Genomic DNA, 24,453 nt, shown 5'->3' on the forward strand with positions numbered 1-24,453 from the left:
GGCAAGGGACAGATGTTGCTAAATTTGTTTAGGAACTAAGCATTCCTTGTGGTATCTGAAGTGAACAACAGACATTTGTAAAGCCTGCTCTCTTTGAAAACATTGATATGAGCAGTTCCACTACAATACTCAGTTCCCAAACAGTGTAGTCTCATTGAAACTATCTAAAAACCTTGGATCACCTACCTACATTTCATTTAGTTTCACCGGTCAACACTCTTATGCCATCAACTCTGTATCTTTCTTGTTTCAGAACGTTTAAAGAAAGAAGAAAAAACTCGCCAAGAACTTGAGAAATCTAAAAGGAAACTAGATGGAGAAACGTCTGATCTGCAGGACCAAATAGCTGAGTTGCAAGCCCAGATCGAAGAACTGAAAATTCAACTGGCCAAGAAGGAAGAGGAGCTTCAAGCTGCCCTTGCAAGGTATGGTGATGTTAAAAAAATTGTATGGTGGCAATTTACATTATCATTGGACACCATTACGCAGCCTTGTAAATTCAGTAAATATAATCGTGTTCAGTCTGTGCTGCAATGGACCGAGTTTTTGCAATACAGTTTAAGTCCATTTCTGAGATAGTTTTATTGAGCCTTTGGTAGAAAACAGAATAACTCCTATAATCATAGTTAATTGTCTTTCACATTGATTTGTACCATTTTATTATTTATTCTTCGGCATTGAAAGTCTTGTAAAAAGAAACATTTTTAAACATGGTCCTACGGATGCGCACAAGAAACTGAGTACATAGAATTTTTGAATCTTTTGTCTGCTTTCTCATGCTGTACTATAATTAATTGTGCACCTGTTTGTGAATTATTTAAGTAGAAACACCAGACTTATTTGCTTGTTCTGTGCATTTCTTTTGCTTGATAGAGGTGATGATGAAGCTATTCAAAAGAACAATGCCCTGAAAGTTGTTCGTGAGTTGCAGGCCCAGATTGCAGAGCACCAGGAAGATCTTGAGTCTGAAAAGGCGTCCCGCAATAAAGCGGAAAAACAAAAGCGGGATCTGAGTGAGGAGCTTGAGGCTTTGAAAACAGAACTTGAGGACACATTGGATACAACTGCTGCCCAACAGGAACTGAGGTACTAGATTGTTAACTTTTGAGATGAGGTTTCCTCTTGTTTCATCGAACAGTTATTGAAGACCCTTCGACTTTGAGCTTAGCAAGTATTTCTACTTCTGGCATGGCTTGGCAGTTCGGGCTGGACTGTTCCCATGAGGCACAGGGTCAGACTGATTTGCATATAGCCATGTCTGAACTGGGGTGGCAGAGTGGGCTAAAGAACGGTGATGGATTAAACCCAGATCTTTTGACTGGGTGTGAGTGTTTGATTGGTTCAGATGCTCCGTCCATTACCACCCCCTTTTGTACCGCTTTTGGCCGCCATAAGTGTGGCAGGGTATGCTCAGACGTGAGTCCCTTGCTCACTTTGCCACTGGATTCAAGCAAGCCGGGCTAAAGACGGCTGGAATGCCAGAAACCGGTCCTCGGAAGCTTGTTTCCGGTCCAGGGAAGGCATGGCTTGGCAGTTCGGGCTGGACTGTTCCCATGAGGCACAGGGTCAGACTGATTTGCATATAGCCATGTCTGAACTGGGGTGGCAGAGTGGGCTAAAGAACAGTGATGGATTAAACCCAGATGTTTTGACTGGGTGTGAGTGTTTGATTGGTTCAGATGCACCGTCCATTACCACCCCCTTTTGTACCTATATCTGCTTCAGCAGTTTATAAACTATTCGGTTTTCATTAGGCACTTTTCAAAATCCTCTAATACTGCTAATCCAAACTCCTCTAATACTTGCAGGTAATACTGCTAATCCCAAATCCTCTAATACTATGCAGGTAGCAGTGTACACATCATTACCATAAATAGCTCCCTTAATTAAATATAGCGTCTTTCTACTTCTACAAGTGAGCTTACTTGCAGAGTTTTAAGGAGCAGAAGTCTGTTGTCTAAAGCAGAAGATTATTGTTTCCTCTATTATATTGTTCTGTGAACAGGTTTAAAGAAATTCCAAACTGGTTAAAGTGCAGCTAAATAGTGTAACAATAACAAATGGGGTTAAGTAAATGATATTAGGTGTTGGCTTTTGAATCAACTTTTGAATGTTTTTTATGTTTGTTCTACTCTTTACCAGTATTGTTTCTTTAATTGCTTGCTGAAACTGTAAACTGTAACTTTATCAAGTGTGAGGGTGGCTACCTTATGTTTGTATACAAAAGTCAAATCAGCCGATCTGAATCAGATTGGCTTACTCAATTATTCTGTTTCTTATCCACCCACCGGCATTGCATATAAAATATTGTCGTAGGATAAAGACATTGCTATATGAATTATTCTCAGAGGAGAGAACAGCGATAATGTAAGGATTTTGCCCAAATTCCATAAACATTTTCAATAATGCACTGTCTTGGAGTACCATCCCCCAGATACTGTTTCTTAAGTGTGCTATTTTTCAATGAACCTGTAATAAGCAGTGCACTCTGTTAGAAGCACATTGCCCACAGTTTCATACTTTTATATTCCATCCGCTAATGCATAGGTCACAGTCAAAGGTTCCTTCCTTCAGGTGTCAAGAACGTGTAAACAAATAAGTTTTTAAGTCCACCAAGTAATAAACAAAAGCAGTGAGGCATTGTAGTATTAGGTAATTTTCTCATAATATTCAACTTTGCTGAGAAGCTTCTTGTTAAACTATAATGATTTGTGGGAGTCAGCGACACTTGTTTTTTCACCTCTGCGTGCTAATATCTACAGTTCTTTCCAAATGCTCATGACTGCGTAGCGGTCATAGGAGAGGTTCTTCTGTGTAGACATCAAAAACGGTTTGTATTCTCTAGTTTTTATAGTACTTTGACAATTGCTGAGTTCTACAGTTTTTTCAAGATGCTACGTGGAGTGCAATGTCAGGAGATCGTCTCAAACAGAGGAACAATTGGAAATGTCTGTGACTGATGATTGTTAGCAATGCAGGATTGAATAACGAGAACTCTTTTCTATATGCTGAATGGCCTCTTTTCTGTTCAGATATCTAGGCCAACATACATGCCTTTTATAAGTGGTAAAATGCATACAACTTTAATATCCGGTATTTAGGCCTGATGTACAAGACTCAGCATTGTAGCAGATTTTTAGGTCTCGCGCCTAGTGTTACACTGCGCAGCAGTGTGCGCGCAGCGAGAGTACTTTTGATGTGGTTTCAGAAATGGACCCTGGAAATAAACACGCTTGTGCATGTGTATTTCCTATGGTCTTTTCTGATTGGGCTTGGAGTGCGTGTTGTTTTGTAACAGAACACGCATTAGGCCATAGTCCATCGCGTTGCTCTGACCATGGCCTATTGGTGTCTGTTACGCGCACCAAAGCCCATATGTCTTCAGTTATCATGCCCAGATACAGGCGTGATAATTGAAGACAAATGCTTCGCAGTGGCGCGCGCACCACTCGCATGCGTTTTTTTTTTTAGAATAGCGATCGCTTTTAGTGCTGCTTGTTTTCCTTTTATCATTGGGCCTACCAAATCAAGAAATATTGCTTTTCCTTGCCTGATTCTGTAAATCAAGTGGCTTGCCACTGAATCTTCTGGCCCTCCAATTTACAGAAAACCCTCCTGAGTCTTACGTTGTATGTTGGTCTCAGTCTGGATATTGTTTCCGTGTTTAAGTCAATTGTGGTTGTTTGCAATGGAAGGTTTTTTCCTGAAAATATAGACTTATGTTATTTACATCAGTAGCAGTGGGAGATTCCACTTCCCGTGAGATTTGGATCTGAAAGAGACACGTTAGTGATAGATTCCTTACCTTAGAATATCCCCAGGCGTCAGACTGGATCCGGAAAGTTTTGCGTAGCAGTACCCTTGCGCGTCGGTAGGCGTCGTCTGCGGCTCCGCGTCCGTCGTCGGCGCCGTGATGACGTCGTCGGAGTACTTAGACGCCGCCTCCGCGTGCTGACGTCAGTTCTTCTTTTTTCCGCGCCAGCCAGCGCAGATCTGGAAAAAGCAGTTCCCTGGTCATTTTTTGACTAACTTTTTGGATCTTTTTGATCTCTTTCGAAGTCTTCACGACTCCGACGGTGCCGTTAGGGATGCCCGGCTTCAAGCACTGCGGCGGTTGCGAACGACTCATGTCGGTTACGGATCCGCACCGACTGTGCCTGACGTGTTTGGGCGTCGACCATGACGATGAGGCCTGCTCCGACTGTCGGGCCCTCTCGAGGAAGGCCAGGCGGGAGCGGTCCCGCAGGCGACTCGAGATCCGCCAGTCGGCCCCGCGCCGTGTGAGGTCCCGTTCCCGGTCCCACGGGAGGTCGAGGGACAGGTCGCGGGGACGGAGCCGTCACAGCTCCGGGAGTCGGCGCCACTCCTCCGGGTCCAAGTCGTCAGGTAAGAAGCATAAGAAGTCGAAGAGACATCATCGCTCTTCCGACTCCCCCCGACGCTCGCGCGATGCGGCCGGGGGTTCGGGTGACACCGCCCACGCGGCTCCTCAGGAGTCGCGGGCGCCGCGTTCCGCTCCATACCCCCCGGTCCCTGGGCTGAACGCGACGCCGGAGGAGATAGAGCGCTTCCTCATGGCCATGAGGTCCCTTTCTTCTCCGACGGGTTCCACGGCGCCTTCGGGCCCAGCGAACCCGTCAGGGGGCCCTAGTGGGTCGGGTACAACCCCGACGCCGTCGGGTGCTTCGGCCTCGACGCCGCCGGCGCCGCAGGGCTCTGCGATCCCGACGCCGCCGCTGCCCTCGGGCTCGGCGCCGCAGGGTTCGGCGGTCCCGGCGTCGTCGGTGCCTTCGGGCCCGACGCCGCAGGGTGCCGTTCGGCCCTCGTCGGGCGATGGAGCGTCCCTGGTGGACCTTACGACCCCCCCGGGGTCGGTCCGTGTGGTGTCCCTGCTGGCGTCGGTCCCGGCCGACGACGCCCCCAATACCTCCTCTCTATGGGTCCCGACGTCGGGACAGCGCCAGTCGGCGCCGATCCCGACGCCGTTCGGGGATTTCTATCCCTATGAACCATCCTCATTCGCTAACGACCCTGAGTCTCAGGAGATGAGGGAAGAGGAGGACTGGGAGGGGTCTGAGGACCCTCTGACAAGGGAATGTCAGTCTAGCATGGACTGGACAGGAGACCTTGGGGAGGCCAGTGGCCTGGACACCTCTCCAGACACTGGATTCGTCTCTCCTCCTTCCGTGGCTTCGGAGGAGGGCGCTACATATAGTGTGGTGTTGATGAGGGCTGCTAAGGCCTTGGGCCTTGAGCTCCCCGTCGCGGCCGTGAGGACTAATCTCCTCACTGAGGTCCTTAAGCCGCAGTCATGCTCCATGGAGCCAATGCTGCCGTTTAATGAGGCCTTGTCGGACGTTCTGTTGGGCACTTGGTCCAGGCCCGCTACAGGTTCGCCTGTAGATAGGAACGTGGCCAGACGCCACCGCCCGGCTCCGGGCGACCCATGTTACCTGTCCACCCACCCCACCCCCGAGAGTCTGGTTATCCAGGCCTCTAACTCCCAGACCGCCTTCCCGTCGGCACCCCCTGATCGGGAATCCAAGAGGTACGAGGCCTTTGGCAAAAAGGTCTTCTCGTCCCTTAGCTGTGGACTGCGGTCTTCCAACACCGCATGCCTCTTGGGCCGTTACACCCATTCTATATGGGAAACGGTGGCGGAATTGCTGCCAGAGTGCCCGTTGGAGGTACGGGCCAAACTCGGCCAAGCCCTGGTGGAGGGCCGGGACGCAGCGAAATATGCGATCAGGTGCGGACTGGACACAACTGACTCGCTGGGCAGAGCGATGGCTACGACGGTGGCGATTCGACGCCACGCCTGGCTTAGGTCCGCCAACTTCTCGGCTGATGTCCAGAATACACTCATGGACATGCCGTTCGATGGCCGTCGCCTCTTTGGCGACAAGGCAGACCACGCGCTTGAGCGCTTTAAGGACTCCAGGGCTACGGCCAAGTCCTTGGGCCTCTCGGCCCCGCGCCAGCAAGTGGGTGCCTTTCGCTCCTTTCGTGGCCACGGAAGGGGCGTCCCCACGCGTGCCGCCAGCCACTCTCCGCAAACTGTCGTCCAGCGCAGCGGCGGCCGTGGAAACCGCCGTGGAGGCGGTCGGGGAGGCAAGCGGAGCCAGTCCACACCTGCCCCCGCAGCATCCGCCTCTAAACCCTCCTAGTCCGTGCTTCTCGGCCCATGTGACGCCAGTGGGGGGCAGGGTTCGCCATCACCACTCTCACTGGCGCACAGTCACTTCGGACAGGTGGGTGCTGCAGATCGTCCGAAGGGGCTACTCCCTCCCCTTCGAGACGACCCCTCAAGCCATGCCACCGCAACTCCACCGCGTATCGGGGGATCATTTGCGGCTCCTGCAGGAGGAAGTTTAGGCCGTCTTGGCCAAGGGGGCCATCGAGCGCGTTCCTGAGCCAGAAGTAGGACGTGGTTGCTACTCTACTCCCACTACTTCCTGGTACCCAAGAAGGGCAAAGGGGGCCTACGCCCTATCTTGGATCTGAGGAACGTCAACGGCTTCCTCCGGAAGGAGAAGTTCAAAATGCTGACCCTGGCTCAGGTCTTGACTGCCCTAGACCCAGGAGACTGGATGGTAGCGTTGGACTTGCAGGATGCGTATTTCCACATCCCCGTCCTGCCGGCCCACCGGCGTTACCTGCGGTTCACGGTAGGCCACGAGCACTTTCAGTTTACCGTGCTCCCCTTCGGCATTACCAGCGCCACACGGGTGTTCACGAAGGTGATGGCGGTGGTCGCAGCTCACCTGCGCAGGTTAGGGGTTTCAGTCTTCCCCTACCTAGACGACTGGTTGTTGAAGGCGGGCTCGCCCCAGGCAGTCGTCACCCACCTCCAGACTACGGCGGATCTCCTGCACAGGCTGGGATTTTCCATCAATGTGCCGAAGTCACACCTGTGCCCCTCTCAGAAGCTCCTTTTCATCGGAGCGGTTCTCGACTCGGCGCAGTTTCAGGTTTACCCGCCCGAACAGCGAGTCCGGGATATTCAGGCCCTGATCCCGGTCTTCGGGCCGTTATCCCGGGTTTCGGTCAGGTTGACGCTGCGGCTTCTGGGGCTGATGGCCTCCTGCATCCTTCTGGTGCATCACGCACGGTGGCGGATGCGGGCTCTGCAGTGGGACCTGAAGTTTCAGTGGGCCCAGCACCGGGGCAACCTTTCCGACCATGTCCTGATCTCGAGGGCACTGCGAGACAGCTGCAGTGGTGGCTCACGGACCGCGATTGGGTCAACGGCAGATCCCTCTCCCTTCCCCAACCGGAGCACGTAGTTGTGACGGACGCGTCCCTCCAGGGCTGGGGTGGCCACTTGGGAGAGGCGGAGATCAGAGGACTCTGGTCTCCAGCGGAATCCCGGCTCCATATCAATCTGTTGGAGCTGCGGGCGATTCGTCTTGCACTGAAAGCATTCCTCCCGTCTGTCCGAGGGAGTGCAGTGCAGGTGTTCACGGACAACACCACCGCCATGTGGTACTGCAACAAACAGGGCGGGGTGGGGTCGTGGACCCTATGCCAGGAGGCTCTGCGCCTCTGGCAATGGCTGGAACATCAGGGCGTGACTCTGGTGGTTCAACACCTGGCAGGTTCTCTGAACGCCAGGGCGGACAAACTCAGCCGTCGGTGCTCGATGGATCACGAATGGCGTCTGAACTCGGACGTGGCGCAAGGCCTCTTTCTGCGTTGGGGAGAGCCTTGGTTAGATCTATTCGCCTCCGAAGAGACCGCGCAATGTCATCAGTTCTGCGCGTTGGAATTTCCAAGGCGGCACTCGCTCGGAGACGCTTTTCGTCGCGAGTGGAGCTGCGGTCTGTTGTACGCCTTTCCGCCTATACCACTTCTGCCCATAGTGCTGAAGAAGATCAAGCGCGACCGAGCACAAGTCATCCTTGTGGCTCCGGACTGGGCACGAAGGTTCTGGTATCCCGAGCTACTCAGTATGTCAGTCGATCCCCCGGTTCGTCTGCCTCTTCAGGAGGACCGTCTGTCGCAGCAGCAGGGGACGGTCCTCCCAGCAGCAGGGGACGGTCCTCCACCCGAACCTGTCCAGTCTCCACCTACATGCATGGAGATTGAGCGGCGGCAGTTGAGGCCATTTGACTTGCCTCCTGAAGTTTGCAACATCATTCTGGCAGCCAGGCGTCCCTCCACAAAAACGGTATACGCCTGCAGGTGGAACAGATTTGTGGCATGGTGCACAGCAAAGGCTGTGGATCCTCTCAATGCCCCTCTCTCTGAGATTCTTCTCTTCCTTCTTTCTCTTGCCCAGCAGGGCTCTGCTCTGGGCACTATCAAGGGCTATCTTTCGGCTCTTTTAGCCTTTCTGAGGCTGCCTGATCAACCTTCTTTGTTCAAGTCCCCTATAGTTAACAGATTTCTGAAAGGCATCACTCACACCTTTCCTCCTGTTCCTTTCGTGATGCCTCAGTGGGACTTGAACCTGGTTCTAACGTTTCTGATGTGCGCTCCCTTTGAGCCACTTCATAACTGTCCACTTCGCCTTCTTTCTCTGAAGACTGCATTCCTGGTAGCCATCACCTCTGCCAGGAGGGTGAGTGAGCTCCAGGCTCTTTCTTGTAAGCCTCCTTTCCTTTCAGTCCATCCGGACAAGGTTGTTTTGAGGACTAGGCCCTCCTTCTTGCCTAAGGTGGTCACGGCCTTCCACATTGGGCAGTCCATCACATTGCCCACCTTCTTTCCGCCTCCGCACCCCTCGAGAGAGGAGGAGAGGCTCCACCGTCTGGACCCAAAACGTGCGCTCTCATTCTATCTGGATGGCACACGCCAGTTCCGGGTGGATGATCAACTCTTTGTTGGGTACGCGGGCGCTAAGAAAGGGAAAGCGGTGCACAAGAGGACCATTTCCCGATGGATTATCATGTGCATCCAGGCGTGTTACTCCTTGGCTAAGAAGGAACCACCTGTTGGGCTGCGGGCTCATTCCACTCGAGCCACGGCCACTACAACTGCCTTGGGCCGCGGTGTGCCCTTGCAGAACATTTGCCAGGCTGCTACGTGGGCTTCGTTGCACACGTTTGCGAGGCACTACTGCCTGGACAGTCAAGTCCGGAGGGATGGCTACTTCGGCCGTTCCGTTCTCCAGGACTTTCTGGTGTGAATATTGGTTCGCAGACCCACCACCACGGGGATGGTATTGCTGGGGTATCTATTCTAAGGTAAGGAATCTATCACTAACGTGTCTCTTTCAGATGCACAAGTTACTACTTGTGTAACGATATATCTGTAAGAGACATTAGTTAGTGATAGATTCCTTACCGACCCACCCATCCTCCCCGTTCTGCGAACCGATATCTAGGGTTAAGGTCATCCCCTTTCAGGGCCCTAGTTTCTTGGCACCAGTGTCGGTTTTTGTCATGGCTCTGCGCTTCTGGCGCGGAAAAGCTGTGGCTAAGAACTGACGTCAGCACGCGGAGGCGGCGTCTAAGTACTCCGACGACGTCATCACGGCGCCCACGACGCCGACGACGGACGCGGAGCCGCAGACGACGCCTACCGACGCGCAAGGGTACTGCTACGCAAAACTTTCCGGATCCAGTCTGACGCCTGGGGATATTCTAAGGTAAGGAATCTATCACTAACTAATGTCTCTTACAGATATATCGTTACACAAGTAGTAACTTGTGCTTTAATCTGTTTGTTTTTTTTTTTTAACATAAAAACATTTATGATAAAACCAATATCCAATAGATAAATCAAGAATAATTCCTCACCGGGGGGCATGGTTAGGCCGTGAACGGGATGGCCGCACGGAGCTGAAGCTCTCCCGGCCCCAGCAACCAGGTGACCGTTTCCCGGCCTCAGATGCGGCACAAAACCCCGTGATTCATGGCTGAACATTGTGTGCCCACAACTATGACTGCTGCAGCGTGAAATGCAGCCCGGCAATGAAGGTGGGGTCGAGTTTTGCCCCGCTCCTGGTCGGAACGTCCAAAACAAAATGGCGGTGGCGCTGACTGCGGAGAGAGCGAAGCCCGTGTCAAACTCAATGCTCTGAAAACTGAGTTCCTTCTGATCTCACCTCCCGCGAAAATCTCCACCACCCAAACCTGGCTTAAACACCTATCTGCACTCAATATCCAACCTACCATCGTGGACTCGGCGAAATCCTTAGGCATTACACTTGACACCAATCTCAACATGCAGCAGCATATCAGTAAAGCAACTAAGGGACCTAATTTCCAAATTAATACCCTGAGGAAACTTAAACCCTTCCTCCCAGCCAAAGACTTCCAAACTGCTGTTCAAGCACTAGTAATTCCTCGCTTAGACTACGGTAGCCTCGCCCTTTGCGGACTCCCGCTTTCTACAACTGCACCCATGAGAGCCTCTTTGAACGCTGCAGCAAGACTCATCACTGGATCAAAAAAAACACTTGCATATTTCCCCTGACTTAAAATCCCTGAACTGGCTGCCTTTTGAAGCCAGAATACATCTGAAAATTGCCTGCATTACGCACAGAGCTATACACCACAACTCACCTGGCTACCTCACTCAGAAACTGACAATTTCTGGTGGCTCAAGAACCACTAGAAGCACAAAGAATCTTCTCCTGAAACGTCGTAGATTCCGGAAGGAAAAAACATTTAAACGCTCTTTCTCAGGAATGGCACCCAGGATCTGGAACTCACTCCCGCCCGAAACCAGACTTATCTCCTCCTCCGCATTCTTCAAAAAGGAAGTAAAAGCTATCCTCATGACTAAATTCACTTGAACTCTTACTCTCGCTCTATTTGAAGATGTACACCTATCTGCACTATTGTTTGCTCGATTGTCGATCTGTATCATTGGTTTTAGTCAATTATTAGGCTACCCCATGTACCCACCCTATTTTGCCTTTCAGTTTTTACCTACAAGTATTGTATTCTCAAAAGACTGTTGATCTCTCCCATGTCTCTTGTTTCCTACCTCCTGTATTTGTAAAGCGCTCTGATATCTGCAAAGATCTTGTTCGCGCTATACAAAACTTTCAAAATAAATAAATAAATAAAGAGTAAGGAGGCAGCCCAGGATCGCCAAGAGGGAGGCGCTGTAAGTGCTGCGTGCATCTTGGGGCAGGCCGAGCTCTCCCGGCAGCAGAGCGTGTTCGTCATGCGGTACGAGGGGTCCGTTTGACCTCCCGCGCGGCGCGTGCATTGAGTCCTGGGAACCGCGAGTGTATGCTGCAGTACAGTGGCGGCCTCGCTAACCCTACCTTATTGGGCCCCGACATTGGCCCTCACTGTTGTAAATCTGCGGCACTCCTGAGGGCGATAATTATACTGAGCTCAGGCGATTGAAAGGAATGCATGTGGTGCTGCACACCCCCCTTCTCCCACGCTGCCTCACCTGGAATCTGCAGTGCTTTCTGCGGCTTGCCTCCCACTGGAATACCCGGCGACTTCAACAACTGTCACCCTAGCCACCACGGGGCCCGCTCAGGCATATCCCTGCATTTGTCTGCATTGTGCCCCTCCTGCGACCATCTTGGCAGCAACTCATTGAGCGCTCTCTCCCCTATGCTGCATAGACTGTGGGGTATATCACATGCTCCAGTTTATCACTATCCTTGCCCGAGCTGTGTCTTCCACACACTTGAAAATGCGACCAGGTGGGCCTACGCACCACTTCTATTGCACTGCTCCTCCTGCAGCGGCACACCAGCAGCCCCACTCCCAGGCCATAATCTCGCCTCCTCCATCGCATCTTCCTGCGCAGTCGCAGCATGGGCCGCAGAGACTCTAAACAACGCGTACTTCCCTTCAAGGAAATTGCAGAACCTACCCGTGATCAACCTAGCGACAATGCGGAAGGTGGGCAACCCCTGTCTACCTCGACAGACGACGCTGTCCATCTGAATCCATTACTGCTGGAGATGAGCACTGGAAGTCCGTTTTAACTCCTTGTACAAACATATAGCAGACCTGGGCACAAAAATCCAGGTACACGATCGACGTCTTGATGTGATTGAGTCCTGCACGTCCGACCTGGAGGATAGAATGGCGCAATCAGTGAAAAGGTTAGATCGCATGGAACGAGTCGTAAAGGAGGTTGCGTCGAAGAATGGGGATTTGGAAGCACGAAGCCGTCGTAACAACATCCGCCTGATGGGTGTGCCTGAATTCACCGCAACTGGGCGCATGAACAATCTGGTAGAGACGATACCAACCGACCTGATTGGAAAGGAGGCCTTCACTCCTGGCTTTGTGGTGGAACGCGCCCCTAGGTCACTTGGCCCCCGCCTCAACCCGGGATGCCCGCCTAGACCCATAATTGCGCGAATAAGGAACTTCAGAGACAGGGATCAGTACTGCGACTGGCACGCAAACAGGGCGAACTCTCCTAGCAGGGCTCCAAATTGTCTCTATACCCGGATTTCACTGCTCTGGTTCAAGATGCGAGTTAGGAAATATCTTGGGGTAAAAGCAGCGGTCAGGAACCTTGGGTTGCAGTACGGTATGCTATATCCTGCCAGGCTGCGGGTGGAGGTAAACGGACGCGCCGGAATCTTTGAAAACCCCACAGAAGTACAGGAGTTTTGTCGCAATTATAAACGTAATTATAAACGTCCTACAGAGACTGACTCCACTTCATCCCCGCACAGTGGTTCAGCTGTCAGTGGGGATTTATTCTCCAATTTTGGTCAAGGCTGACTGATGTTCCCTTGATTCCTTTTACTATGCCGCTCACTGGATAACTTGTTGTGAATTCTGGGATTTCCCATATTGCACATAATTAGTGTTAAGGTTGCTGGGCCGTCGGATAGCGATCGCCCCCCCCGCCACTTTGGTGTACACCTAGAGATAGTATTGGTGTCGATAGACTGTACCACATTTGTTTGAGATTCACTATTTTTTGGAACGCTATTGGTACTATTAACTGTTTTGTTAATGTTGGCATTGCCTCTCCGGATGGGCGGGGGGAGGCGGGAGGGGTTTTGTTCTTATTGCTATGCACTGAAACGAAGTTACATTTGTTTGTTACAATGGTGTGCGGGTGCGACTCTTGGTTAATCTACATTGCTCAGACTACCTCCATGGGATGACACAGTTAGGTTACAATGACGGCCCGTCTAGCGTCACACTGGCTACATGGAATGTTAGGGTTTTAAACAAGTACCAACAAAAAGAGAGGCGGGAGAGTGAGGACACCCTCTTAGTCCCCGGTTATAGTATGCCAACAAAAGAAGAGAGGTCAGTGGTATGACAGCAACCACATGAAGGAGCAGAAAATAGGAGAATAGATATTACCTGACCCAACTTAGGTAGGTAAGAAAGCCCTCACACACCGACCTAGTCGGTGTCATGCTTCATCATCGGGCCCCACCAAAAAGGCCAAGTACCTTTTTGGTGTGCTGCGACACCAGGTTTACTGCGGAGCGGGTTTCGTGAAATAGGCGTGCAGTGAGAATACTTTAAAAGTGTCTAATGAGTATCAAAAAATACTTTAATAATAGATCCATCAGACACAGATAAAAAGTTATGTGTTAGGAATTTTAGCCAAATAAAAATGGTTTGGTTAATTCCAATTAGTATTAATATCAGTCGACATGTTTCAGCCTATGAAACGGTGTAAGTTTACCAGGCATTCTTCAGGACTCATGTAGTGTGATAAACCCTGGTGGTATGAGCATCCTAAGGCTCACCCATACCTAGGGACGTGCAAGTGAAAATATTTTTAAAAGTGAAAAAAAGTGCAAAAGTGGAAGGAGCAATTGCTCATTCCTGGTAACTCCTGGTTTAGGAGGATTTCAGCACCTAAGCAAAAAAAGAACAGACATACATAAAAGACAAAACACACATTAAGTTGTTGGTCTAAAGCGTACATCTTTAGTGCTCCAAACATGTGGGAAAATCGTGGATGGCGCATAAACAATATAGTTATCACCAACCTCAATACCCCTAGGGAAGATACCACTAGTACTCAGGGGTGGCGTGAACTAGAAGTGTACTAAAAACAGCTAGAAAGCTATAGTGGTTTAAAAACACTGAAGTAGTCTGCTCCTATGGTAGGATCAATGGACCAAAAGATCTGTGACCCCACCCATCACCGGCGGAAGATGGTTATTAAAATGTCTCACTTTTTGGTTAAAGGCAAAATGCACCATGGGTCACAGGAGGGGGGTAGAGGCTTACTTGGCACACCCTGTAGGACAAAAACACATAAGCACAGCAATGCGAGGAGTTAGTAGTTTACTTGTCTAAGAGGGTACTTATCTCGAAATGGCAGTGGATTTGCAGCTGCAAGCGGTGGAAACTTACGCCCTCAAAGCCCGGCACCCGTGTGGCACCTAGCTACTCCTCAGACTGGACCCCGAAGATAAAAAGCGGGGCCGGTTACTGTGTTTATGAAGCCTCGCCGCGTTACTCGGTCAGTTACACGTGTGCATAAACTATCATTGGAGGGCCCTGTTAGAACGTCATTACACGCATCACCATGAGCATAGACTCTCATTGGTTATGCTGGACATCCAGGCCCCCTGAGCTACTTGGCCACGCCTACCAATAGCGCGGACCACGCCCAACCCAGACACTGACCGAGTAACGCGGCGAGGCGTCATAAACACAGTAACCGGCCCCGCTTTTTATCTTCGGGGTCCAGTCTGAGGAGTAGCTAGGTGCCACACTGGTGCCGGGCTTTGAGGGCGTAAGTTTCCACCGCTTGCAGCTGCAAATCCACTGCCATTCCGAGATTACCCTACACCCGCCCTCCGATAGTACTTCTATTGCCCCTGACCCCAACCCTCGCGCACGTAATGCTTTAAAATCCTTAGTTGAGCATTTCTCTAATCTGGGCATAGGCCGGGCTCGAGATCCAAGTCACACTTCATACACTCATTACACTAGTCTACATGACACGTGGCCCAGACTCGACTATTGGTTACCCTCGCTGGAAATCTCCAGCTGGTTTCATAAACAGCAAACGCTACCCAGAACATATTCGGATCATTCCCCGGGACTGATGTCCCTGAAAATCCCACGCCCGAAGGTTTTGATAGACAGTGGAGGTTCCTCAGCCGTGCCCTAGATGACAAGGTATTTGGACAAGAAATCCATGAAGCGATTGAGGATTATTTTGAAATAATTTTACTCCCCAAACCCGGGAAGGACGCCCTACTGTGCAGCTCCTATCGCCCCTTGTCCCTTCTTAACCTGGATTATAAAATACTTGCTAAGGCACTAGCATGCCACCTCTCCCTCCTGATGTAATCTATTGTCTCCCCGGCCCAGTCAGGATTCATACCACACCGAACTACGGTGTTCAACCTCCGTACCTTATTTAATACCCTGCACAGAATAAATCCCGACACTTCCGCAGCAGCTTTCCTGCTGCACACCGAAAAAGCTTTCGACTCCGTGGAATGACCCTTTTTTCTGTTTATAATGCAAAGAATGGGTATGCCGTATGGCTTTATTGCCACTACAGCTCTGTTATATAGTCAACCCACTACTAGGCTCCGGCTCAATGGCACTTTGTCGGCACCCTTCCCACTTTCCCGTGGCACACGGCAGGGGTGGCCATTATCACCCTTGTTGTTTATATTAGCAATGGACCCCCTGATATGTCACCTTCGGGAGAAGCATCTATTTAGAGGCTTACAGTTCCACACAGGCCCGTTATTGGTCTCTTTATATGCTGATGACACAATCCTATATGTTCGTGACCCCCAGACCAACTTAGACCCACTTATAAGAGAGATTCTTCGATTTGGTACCTTCTCCGGATTGGGGATAAATTGGCATAAATCGGTCATTTTCCCCCTCACAAGTAACACTGCCAATTGGGAACTGGAGTTTCCGCTGGAGTGGTGCTCGGACTCAGTGAAGTACCTGGGGGTGCACATTCATCTTGAGACTGCCGATCTCTAAACTTAAGGCGCAAATAGACCACTGGCTGAAGCTCCCTCTCTCCATGGCAGGACGAGTGGCCTTCATTAAAATGATTGTACTCCCGAAGATTTTGTATTTGTTTCATAACATTCTGATACCGCTTACAAATAGATGTTTTAGTACTCTTCGCACTCAGTTGATTAGATTGGTCTGGGGCAATAAGACACCCAGAGTGAGATGGCAGATCATGACACTCCCATGCGATAAAGGAGGGTATGGCGTCCTGGATCTACAACTATACTATCTGATGGCACAGTGCAGCTTTGCACAGACATGGTATCACCCGGATGCCAGGATCACTTTCTTGAGACCAGAGTCAGATTTTGTTCTACCGGGCACCCTGGACGCAGTTTTGCCCCTTGGTGTTCCGCAAGATCCCAAAGACATTCAGCCGGTCTCCACAACCAGTTGGGCTTGGGCTAAACTGGGCTGTCTCACTAACACCAATACAGTTTACTCATCTGACCTGCCACTCCCTAACGCAAAATAGCTGCCCATAACAGGCAAAAAGTTAGTACAGAAGACTTGCACGAAATTCAATATTGACAAAATGGGTGACTTGTTTCCTGCAGGCCATATATTTGACCCTGACGACGCGTCCTTCTTTCCAGACGTGACATTCATGGACAGGTTTGTTCTGGCCAGACTTCGGTCTACGCTTAGAGCCCAGTTCCCAGACTAGCCTCTGGAGCCTCCGTCCTTCCCACCATTCACAATGGTGATAGGTAGTAGCAGGGGGGTCCATTTGATATCCCAACTTTACAAAACATGTGCTGACTTAATCACACTGGACGATAGCAGGATATGCGCCGCTTGGGAAGCGTACTTGGGCAACTCTATATCTGATGAACAATGGACAGCTTGCTGCAAAGTGACGAAAACAGTATCTTTAAACAGCAGGCACAAGCTGAAACATTTCAAGTGTCTACGCAGAATATATGTCACCCCGGCCAGAGCACACAGGATAGACCCCACTAGATCTCATCATTGCCAGCGATGCCATTACCCTCAAGCAGACTTCGCACACCTAGCCTGAACGTGCCAACGCATACACACTTTCTGGGTGGAAGTACACTGTACATTGAGCAAGATAATAAAGGTACCTATGAACCCGCTGCCTGAGATTGCACTCAAGGGATATGTGGTCCAACTCCCTCTTGAAGTTCACAGATTTGCCGCCATAGCTTTACTCCTGGCAAATACACTGGGGTGGCAAAAGGGCTCCAACAAAAAAGGGATGGATCCAAAGCTTGGCTTCCTGTTCTACAAGAAGTGATCAGTATGCTGACACAATCCCTCCCTCCTCCAGGCCTAGAGATATCTGGGGGCCCTTTAAGGCATTCCTCACAGCACAACAGCAAGACGGCCCCCACGCAGCAGGAGTGGGGTATCGTGCCAGCTGGGGTAGGCTAGGCTGACACCCAACCCGTGCTAACACCTCAAAGTATGACGCATCCACTTCTTATGACATCGGTCTATTCTTATTTCGAAAATTGGCTAATGGGTGGAGGGGGAAGATGGGTTTACAGATGCGCAAATTGTACTGTGTATATTACATCATAAGTTGCATTACCTACTGTGTAGCAAAGGTAACTAATATTGACCATGTCTCATGGTTGTACCCGAGATGTCCTTTATTTGAAATCAGTGCCTTGTTTTGTCTTATCAAAATGCTAAATAAAGTTAAAAAAATAAAATAAAAAAGAATACCTCACATTCAACTATGTGTCTTTCTGGATATGTCCTTTATCACAATATAAGGAAAAATAGGGCAACTCCTACGTAATTTCTAACAATGTATACAATCTAAGAATGAAGATACAAATATATGTGTGATAACAAATAGAGAAGGCACAAAGTGTATGTAAAAGTAAAAATGTAAATATATTAACAATATTTTTTATATATATTAATTTATCAATATAATATTTAGTATAAAAAGCAGTTACATACTATTAGCATAATATCATTAGACATGTCATCAATGACCTTTCATTCATCCTCCAGTCGCATCAATTATCAAACCAATACACTGAAAGCTATCTTAATCGAATGTGATCCAAAACAATATATGTCAAACAATTTCTAAAGTGTACATTTAGTCATCATTGATGCAATCTTGTTGGCAACAGTAAATTCTTGTTGTGGCTAGTTGACGACTGTCTTCCAAATTCATCTACACATGTTTTGCCACAAAAGCTCCTTCAGGAAAGCCACTGATTACCACTTGTCAAAAACTCTATATATGGTGAGAATAATAAAACTTCAAAGCTGCTGTATTCTTGGGCTTGAAAAAGAGCCTTAATAAATGGCACATAAATATTTATATATAATATGCTGTACTGCAGAAGTCACAGTAAAAATATCAGAATTTACTGAGACGGAAAGTCTATCTATCTGGTCCCGGGTATTTGATAGTAGAGTCCGAAGCGCTACAAGATTGGAGGACAGGGAAAGGAGTGCCAGAGGGAAGATGCTGGAGAGGGCTGCTGCCATGTGGCAAAACTCTGGATGGAGTTGTGATTGGTGGGTGTAGGCTCCCGCTCATAATTGGTGAGGTGAAGTAGTTACCGTTACTACTTTTTGCTGTGCTGCTGTAGCATAAGTACTGGCTGTCGAGACCCTGTTGGAACTAAGGTCTCTGTGTCTGCCACGCCGCTATAGCATAGGTCCTGCCCACCAGGACCCTGCTAGAAATAAAGGATCTCTCCTAACGCCATCCGGGATGTCCTTTATCACAATATATTTCACTAGTTACCTCACATTTTTTCTCTGTTTACACCTTCTTAATAGATGAAGTTTTTTATGGGCAGTGAGTAAATCTTGACTGGTGACTGAACAGCAAACACACTAACATTGAAAAAACGTGGGTTCGATAACTAGGATACTCTTTATTCAGGTTTGACAGCAACCGTGCAGTGAGTGGCTGAGGGTGTTAACTCAGCTTGCTTGCCTATGTCACCAAAACTGTCACCAAACTCTTGGACAGACCTGAACACAAATCAAGTGTAAGTCCATGCTTCCTTCTTTTGCTTTCATAGCAAACCAATTGGATTTTTTGTGAATGGTAACTGGACTCTTTCTTCTTAATGTGAATTTCAAAACTGTCTCCCAAGTAGTTCAACATTCTTTTTAGATTCTTATTTCTAATGGATACTTCTAATTGCAGAATCCTCGCCTTTTTTAATCTTCTGTGACTCCAGACTGGAACTGGAAGGCTTTCTGCAGTAGCTCCTGTGTGCCAGTAGGTGGCGCCATAGGACTGCAGGGCGGCTCCGTCACCCCCGGAAGTAATGGCATGGAGATGCATATTAGCAACACCCCTCTGCTCGTGGGTCAGTTCCTTTTTCCACATCCTTCAACATTGATATATAGTTCCGCTCCCAACATTTTAAATGTTTTACTGATTTTTCCAAAATTCTTTCCTAAGAAAGTGTGCAGGGTGTTGCACCTTAAACCACATAGTTTAAGCCATACCACATCTGTAGAAAGCAGATGTCAGTCCCAGTCAACATACATTTTTGGTTCATGGGCCTCAAACACAACTCGAATGCCTGTGACAAATGCTCTCCTATGCATTGAAGGCCATCAGAGAGCATGAGGCCAAGCTCTACATGGTCAAGCACAAGGAACAGGACCTATCCCATTTGATTGCTGTCCCTGACCTTGTGTAAGTCCAAGTGAAGTCAAAAGACAAATCTCAATGGAAGCTCAAAAAGACCAAATGGGAATCCAGTCTGTTCCACTTCTCCAAGGAGAGGTTTTGCAGTCAGAAGCAAAGTCAAAGCTTCTACTCTTGCCTGTATCATCCAGTTCATACCCAATTCCAAGATTGGTGGCAGTACTTCCAGAATTTTCTGGGACACTATCTACTACATAACTGATTGCTTTCTTTCATTCCAGGTGGTTCAGGGTACATCTGGCGTGCCGTTGGGAGCCATGGATTCACAAGGGCCTCCATTGGACTTATGGTAGACCCTCCCCTGGTGCTCGGTCACCTTTGTGCAGCTTAGGTTTGAACCTCGGTCTGAACGTGTATGTGACTTAACACCATTGACGCAGGACCCATTAGCACGGCAGTGCACACCTCTACACCCGCCCTTTAGTAATCCCGTCCAAACCTTGTTGTGCACCTCTTATGACCTGTCTGATTTTTCATTGTTAGGGCCTGCTTCTGGGGACCCATCCTGCCTGACTCAGTATCTGACTTTGGACGGTCTTTTCATTCAGCCGTTGGCGAGCAAGGTGAACATTAATGCTTTCCTTAATGCTCCTTGGGATCGGTAATCCAAAAAGATTGCTCATCAAGACAAGTTATTTCTTCTGTCAATATGGCTCTGCGTGTATTAAACACAGAATGCCTCTTGAGCTATTATATGCATGCACTGTGCTATATGGTGACCAAAATCTTGTCCTCTGTCCCTGAGGACTTTCACATTTACTTTACTTGGACAGTATATAACTGCATAATGTGGCCAAATATATCCGTAGGGTTGGCTGAACACTATATAACTAGTGGGCTGAGCCATGGGCGCCTGTGACAATGTCAAATCATAAGCTTGGATGCATGAAACTAGGTTCTCTGGAGACATCTAGGTGTCTGATAGATGTGCCATTTGATGGAACCAGGCTCATTTGAGCAAAGGCAGAGTCCGCCCTGGAGCGCATTAAGGAGAGCAGGGCTACAACTCCTCCCGGGGGTTACTTTCCCCGTTTGCCAGTTCACCAGCTGTATCGAATGATCAGGGAGCACTCAAGTGACCTTTGCTATTGGGAGAGGCTGCCTTCTCAGACTGTCTAGACGTTTTTGTGGCTCAAAAGGGAGTGGTGATAGCTAAGGCTGTGGCCAGAAGCAGATGCTTCTTTCTCGCCAGCTGCAACCGCCGTCTAACCATTTCTGATGGATACATCTGCCTGTGGATTCCTCACCTTTTGATTATACCCTGCGCCAGCATACTGCAGAAACTTCTTCCTAGCTCTCCACGCCGACGAGGTCGTCACAATACTACAGCTCCGCTCGTGACTCTGCATGACGCCACCTAGAGCCATAAGAAAGCCTCGTCGGCGTGATGTCCGTTCCCTTTTTACTGCGCCGTCAACGCGTAACGGTTTTCTGAGGCTCTCCATACTGTGTTGAGTTACTTTGTTGTTTCTCCAGTTTTAACTGTTGGTTTGCAATGGCGACTTCGAGGCAGTCAGGATTTAAGCGCTGTCGAGAGTGTGGGGGTCATATGTGCATCACTGACCCCCATGAGGACTGTTTGTGGTGTTTGTCATCGGACCACGACGTGGAGGGCTGTTCCTGCTGTCGTAAAATTAACCTGAAGGCTCTGAAAGGAGGTAAGGCCAAGCTTTTTATGGCAAAAGTAAGGAAGGAGAAGAGAGGGCGAAAAAGATCCAAAACAAAGTCGTCGGCTTTGCATGCTTCAAAGTCAAGAAAACACAAGAAGAAGAGGAGCCATGGTTTTCGGCGCCATTCGTCGAAGGGAAAGTCTTCAAGATCACCTTCTCTGGCTCCTCAACGTCGTCAAATATATTTTGTCGCCTTTGCCATCTCCTCAGGTGACTCTGGAGATATCTCCTTCTCCAAAAGGTACGCAGGCGCCGAGGGGCTCTCTAGAGTCGGATGGCTTGCCTGTTCAGGATGATCCTTCTCCTGTAAACGAGCCTGGACCTGTGGCTCTGCCAGTGGATCCGACTGTTCTGACGTCGGATGCTCCTCGTGTGGATGCTGACTCGGCTTCGTACCCTCAATTTCCTACTCGAGGTTCAGATCCTAAGCATTTTATAAATGCAATGTATGACATGTTTGTCAAGGCAGCCTTCCCCTCCGTAGCACCTTCTGGTTTATGTGGGTCTGCCAGCCTTCAATTTGGGCATGCCCAGGCACCTTTCATGCCGACGTGCCGTCATGGCAGTTTCCGGCTCCGAGATTTACGACGCCGTATATGAATTCCCCTGCGCCATCTGGTGGGCCTTCTTCTCTGCCTCTTACGGATCGATTCCACCTTTGGATCCTCCTTCGACGCCGGCTCTGGATCTGTCAGCGCCGCGTGTGGCACCGACGGCGACGCATCCGATGGGGAACCTCTACTGGACAAACGCTGTTGCTGCCCAGACGGATAGGAGACCTGTTTGGAGCCTTTGCTTTCTGTTGCCTGCCTTCCCGCCTCCCGCCTCCCGCTGCCCGACTCCACTGTCACCTGGGAGAACGCGGTGGCCGAGAGGAGCGCGGTCGAGGGAACTACATTTCCCAGAAGCCCAAGCGGCGCACGCCGCGTCACCAGCGCGCCTGGAGGCGCTGAAATAGCGGATCACCCCGGTCGAGGGGGGAAACCTCTACTGGACAAACGCTGTTGCTGCCCAGACGGATAGGAGACCTGTTTGGAGCCTTTGCTTTCTGTTGCCTGCCTTCCCGCCTCCCGCCTCCCGCTGCCCGACTCCACTGTCACCTGGGAGAACGCGGTGGCCGAGAGGAGCGCGGTCGAGGGAACTACATTTCCCAGAAGCCCAAGCGGCGCACGCCGCGTCACCAGCGCGCCTGGAGGCGCTGAAATAGCGGATCACCCCGGTCGAGGGGGGGAACCTCTACTGGACAAACGCTGTTGCTGCCCAGACGGCTAGGAGACCTGTTTGGAGCCTTTGCTTTCTGTTGCCTGCCTTCCCGCCTCCCGCCTCCCGACTCCACTGTCACCTGAGAGAACGCGGTGGCCGAGAGGAGCGCAGTCGAGGGAACTACATTTCCCAGAAGCCCAAGCGGCGCATGCCGCGTCACCAGCGCGCCTGGAGGCGCTGAAATAGCGGATCACCCCGGTCGAGGGGGGGAACCTCTACTGGACAAACGCTGTTGCTGCCCAGACGGATAGGAGACCTGTTTGGAGCCTTTGCTTTCTGTTGCCTGCCTTCCCGCCTCCCGCCTCCCGCTGCCCGACTCCACTGTCACCTGGGAAAACGCGGTGGCCGAGAGGAGCGCGGTCGAGGGAACTACATTTCCCAGAAGCCCAAGCGGCGCACGCCGCGTCACCAGCGCGCCTGGAGGTGCTGAAATAGCGGATCACCCCGGTCGAGGGGGGGAACCTCTACTGGACAAACGCTGTTGCTGCCCAGACGGATAGGAGACCTGTTTGGAGCCTTTGCTTTCTGTTGCCTGCCTTCCCGCCTCCCGCCTCCCGCTGCCCGACTCCACTGTCACCTGGGAGAACGCGGTGGCCGAGAGGAGCGCGGTCGAGGGAACTACATTTCCCAGAAGCCCAATCGGCGCACGCCGCGTCACCAGCGCGCCTGGAGGCGCTGAAATAGCGGATCACCCCGGTCGAGGGGGGGAACCTCTACTGGACAAACGCTGTTGCTGCCCAGACGGATAGGAGACCTGTTTGGAGCCTTTGCTTTCTGTTGCCTGCCTTCCCGCCTCCCGCCTCCCGCTGCCCGACTCCACTGTCACCTGGGAGAACGCGGTGGCCGAGAGGAGCGCGGTCGAGGGAACTACATTTCCCAGAAGCCCAAGCGGCGCACGCCGCGTCACCAGCGCGCCTGGAGGCGCTGAAATAGCGGATCACCCCCGTCTCGCGGGACGCCGGGCGAAGCCCGGGCCAAGGGCGGGCCCGTTTTAGCCCGTTCTAGACTGTGAAAGACTGGACTGGGCCACCCCTCTTTGCCCCAACATCCAAATCTACATGTGGTAAGGTGACTGTGATACGGCGGCCCCACATACCCGTCACACACCACGGTATTGCAGTCCTTCCCGTACGACAGAGAACCCGGCCAGAGCGTCCATAGTAGCAGCCCAACCCACCAAATGTCCAACCCTCTGTCCTCTGTTCCAGGACCCAATCCGGAACGGCGGAAACACGGAAGCACTACCACCTGACCCCGGAAGTACCTCCCCCTCACGTGACCAGGACACTAGAAATACCGGACCCAGGAAACAGTCCGGCGTCGGATCGAGCTTGTGGCAGGAGACCCCGACTGGAGCGGTGAAGGAGAGGACGAGCGAAGAGGAAGAAGAGTGGTCCGAAGATTGGTGGAGTCCACCGGAGGTTGCTGGAGAGCGGCCGCAACTCAACTTGGAGAGTTGCGGCGGAGCGGGTGAGTGACACGGAACCCCTCTGATAGCACATTAGGTGCAGTGTAAATAACTCCTTTCTGTATAATTGAACTACCCTTTTAGGCTCACGTCGTCACTCGGAGCACTGTGTAAATATTGTAAAGCACTCCTCCACTTTGTAAAGAAACCCTTTAATCCTCACGTCCCACCACCCTACACCCCTACTGCTTCTCGATACCCAGCTTGTGTCTATCCCTACCCTGACCCTTCCGACCCCTCCTCACTTTCGTCTTCTTACCCCTCACACTTCCCGGTGCTGGTAACAGGGATTCGACGAGAGAAGTCCGGCAGGACTAACGGCTCCTTTCTTTTCTTTGTTTTCTCCCGGTACCTCCGAGGACGCCCCAAGAGTAGAAGACCCGGAGAGCCCGCTGACATCGTTGCCGGACCTGGACCCCTCTTCCACCCGTGGAGCTGTGCCTTTCATTTCTGGATCATTGACTCTTGCTA

The 24,453-nt window shown here is 50.6% G+C and overlaps 1 protein-coding gene across 7 annotated transcripts in view; it reads left to right on the forward strand.

Annotated features, from left to right (window-relative positions):
* Positions 1–24,453, forward strand: part of MYH10 (myosin heavy chain 10) — a 1,221,191-nt gene that overhangs the window by 769,956 nt on the left and 426,782 nt on the right. For all 7 annotated transcript variants that reach the window (XM_086930637.1, XM_086930640.1, XM_086930641.1 and 4 more), the window contains 2 exons: positions 254–425; positions 874–1,086. In XM_086930637.1, the coding sequence (XP_086786763.1) occupies positions 254–425; positions 874–1,086 (385 nt within the window). The remainder of the gene's footprint in view (positions 1–253; positions 426–873; positions 1,087–24,453) is intronic.

Source organism: Lissotriton vulgaris, chromosome 7 (assembly GCF_964263255.1).
Source record: "Lissotriton vulgaris chromosome 7, aLisVul1.2, whole genome shotgun sequence".
In the NCBI taxonomy this organism is placed as follows: Eukaryota; Metazoa; Chordata; class Amphibia; order Caudata; family Salamandridae; genus Lissotriton; species Lissotriton vulgaris.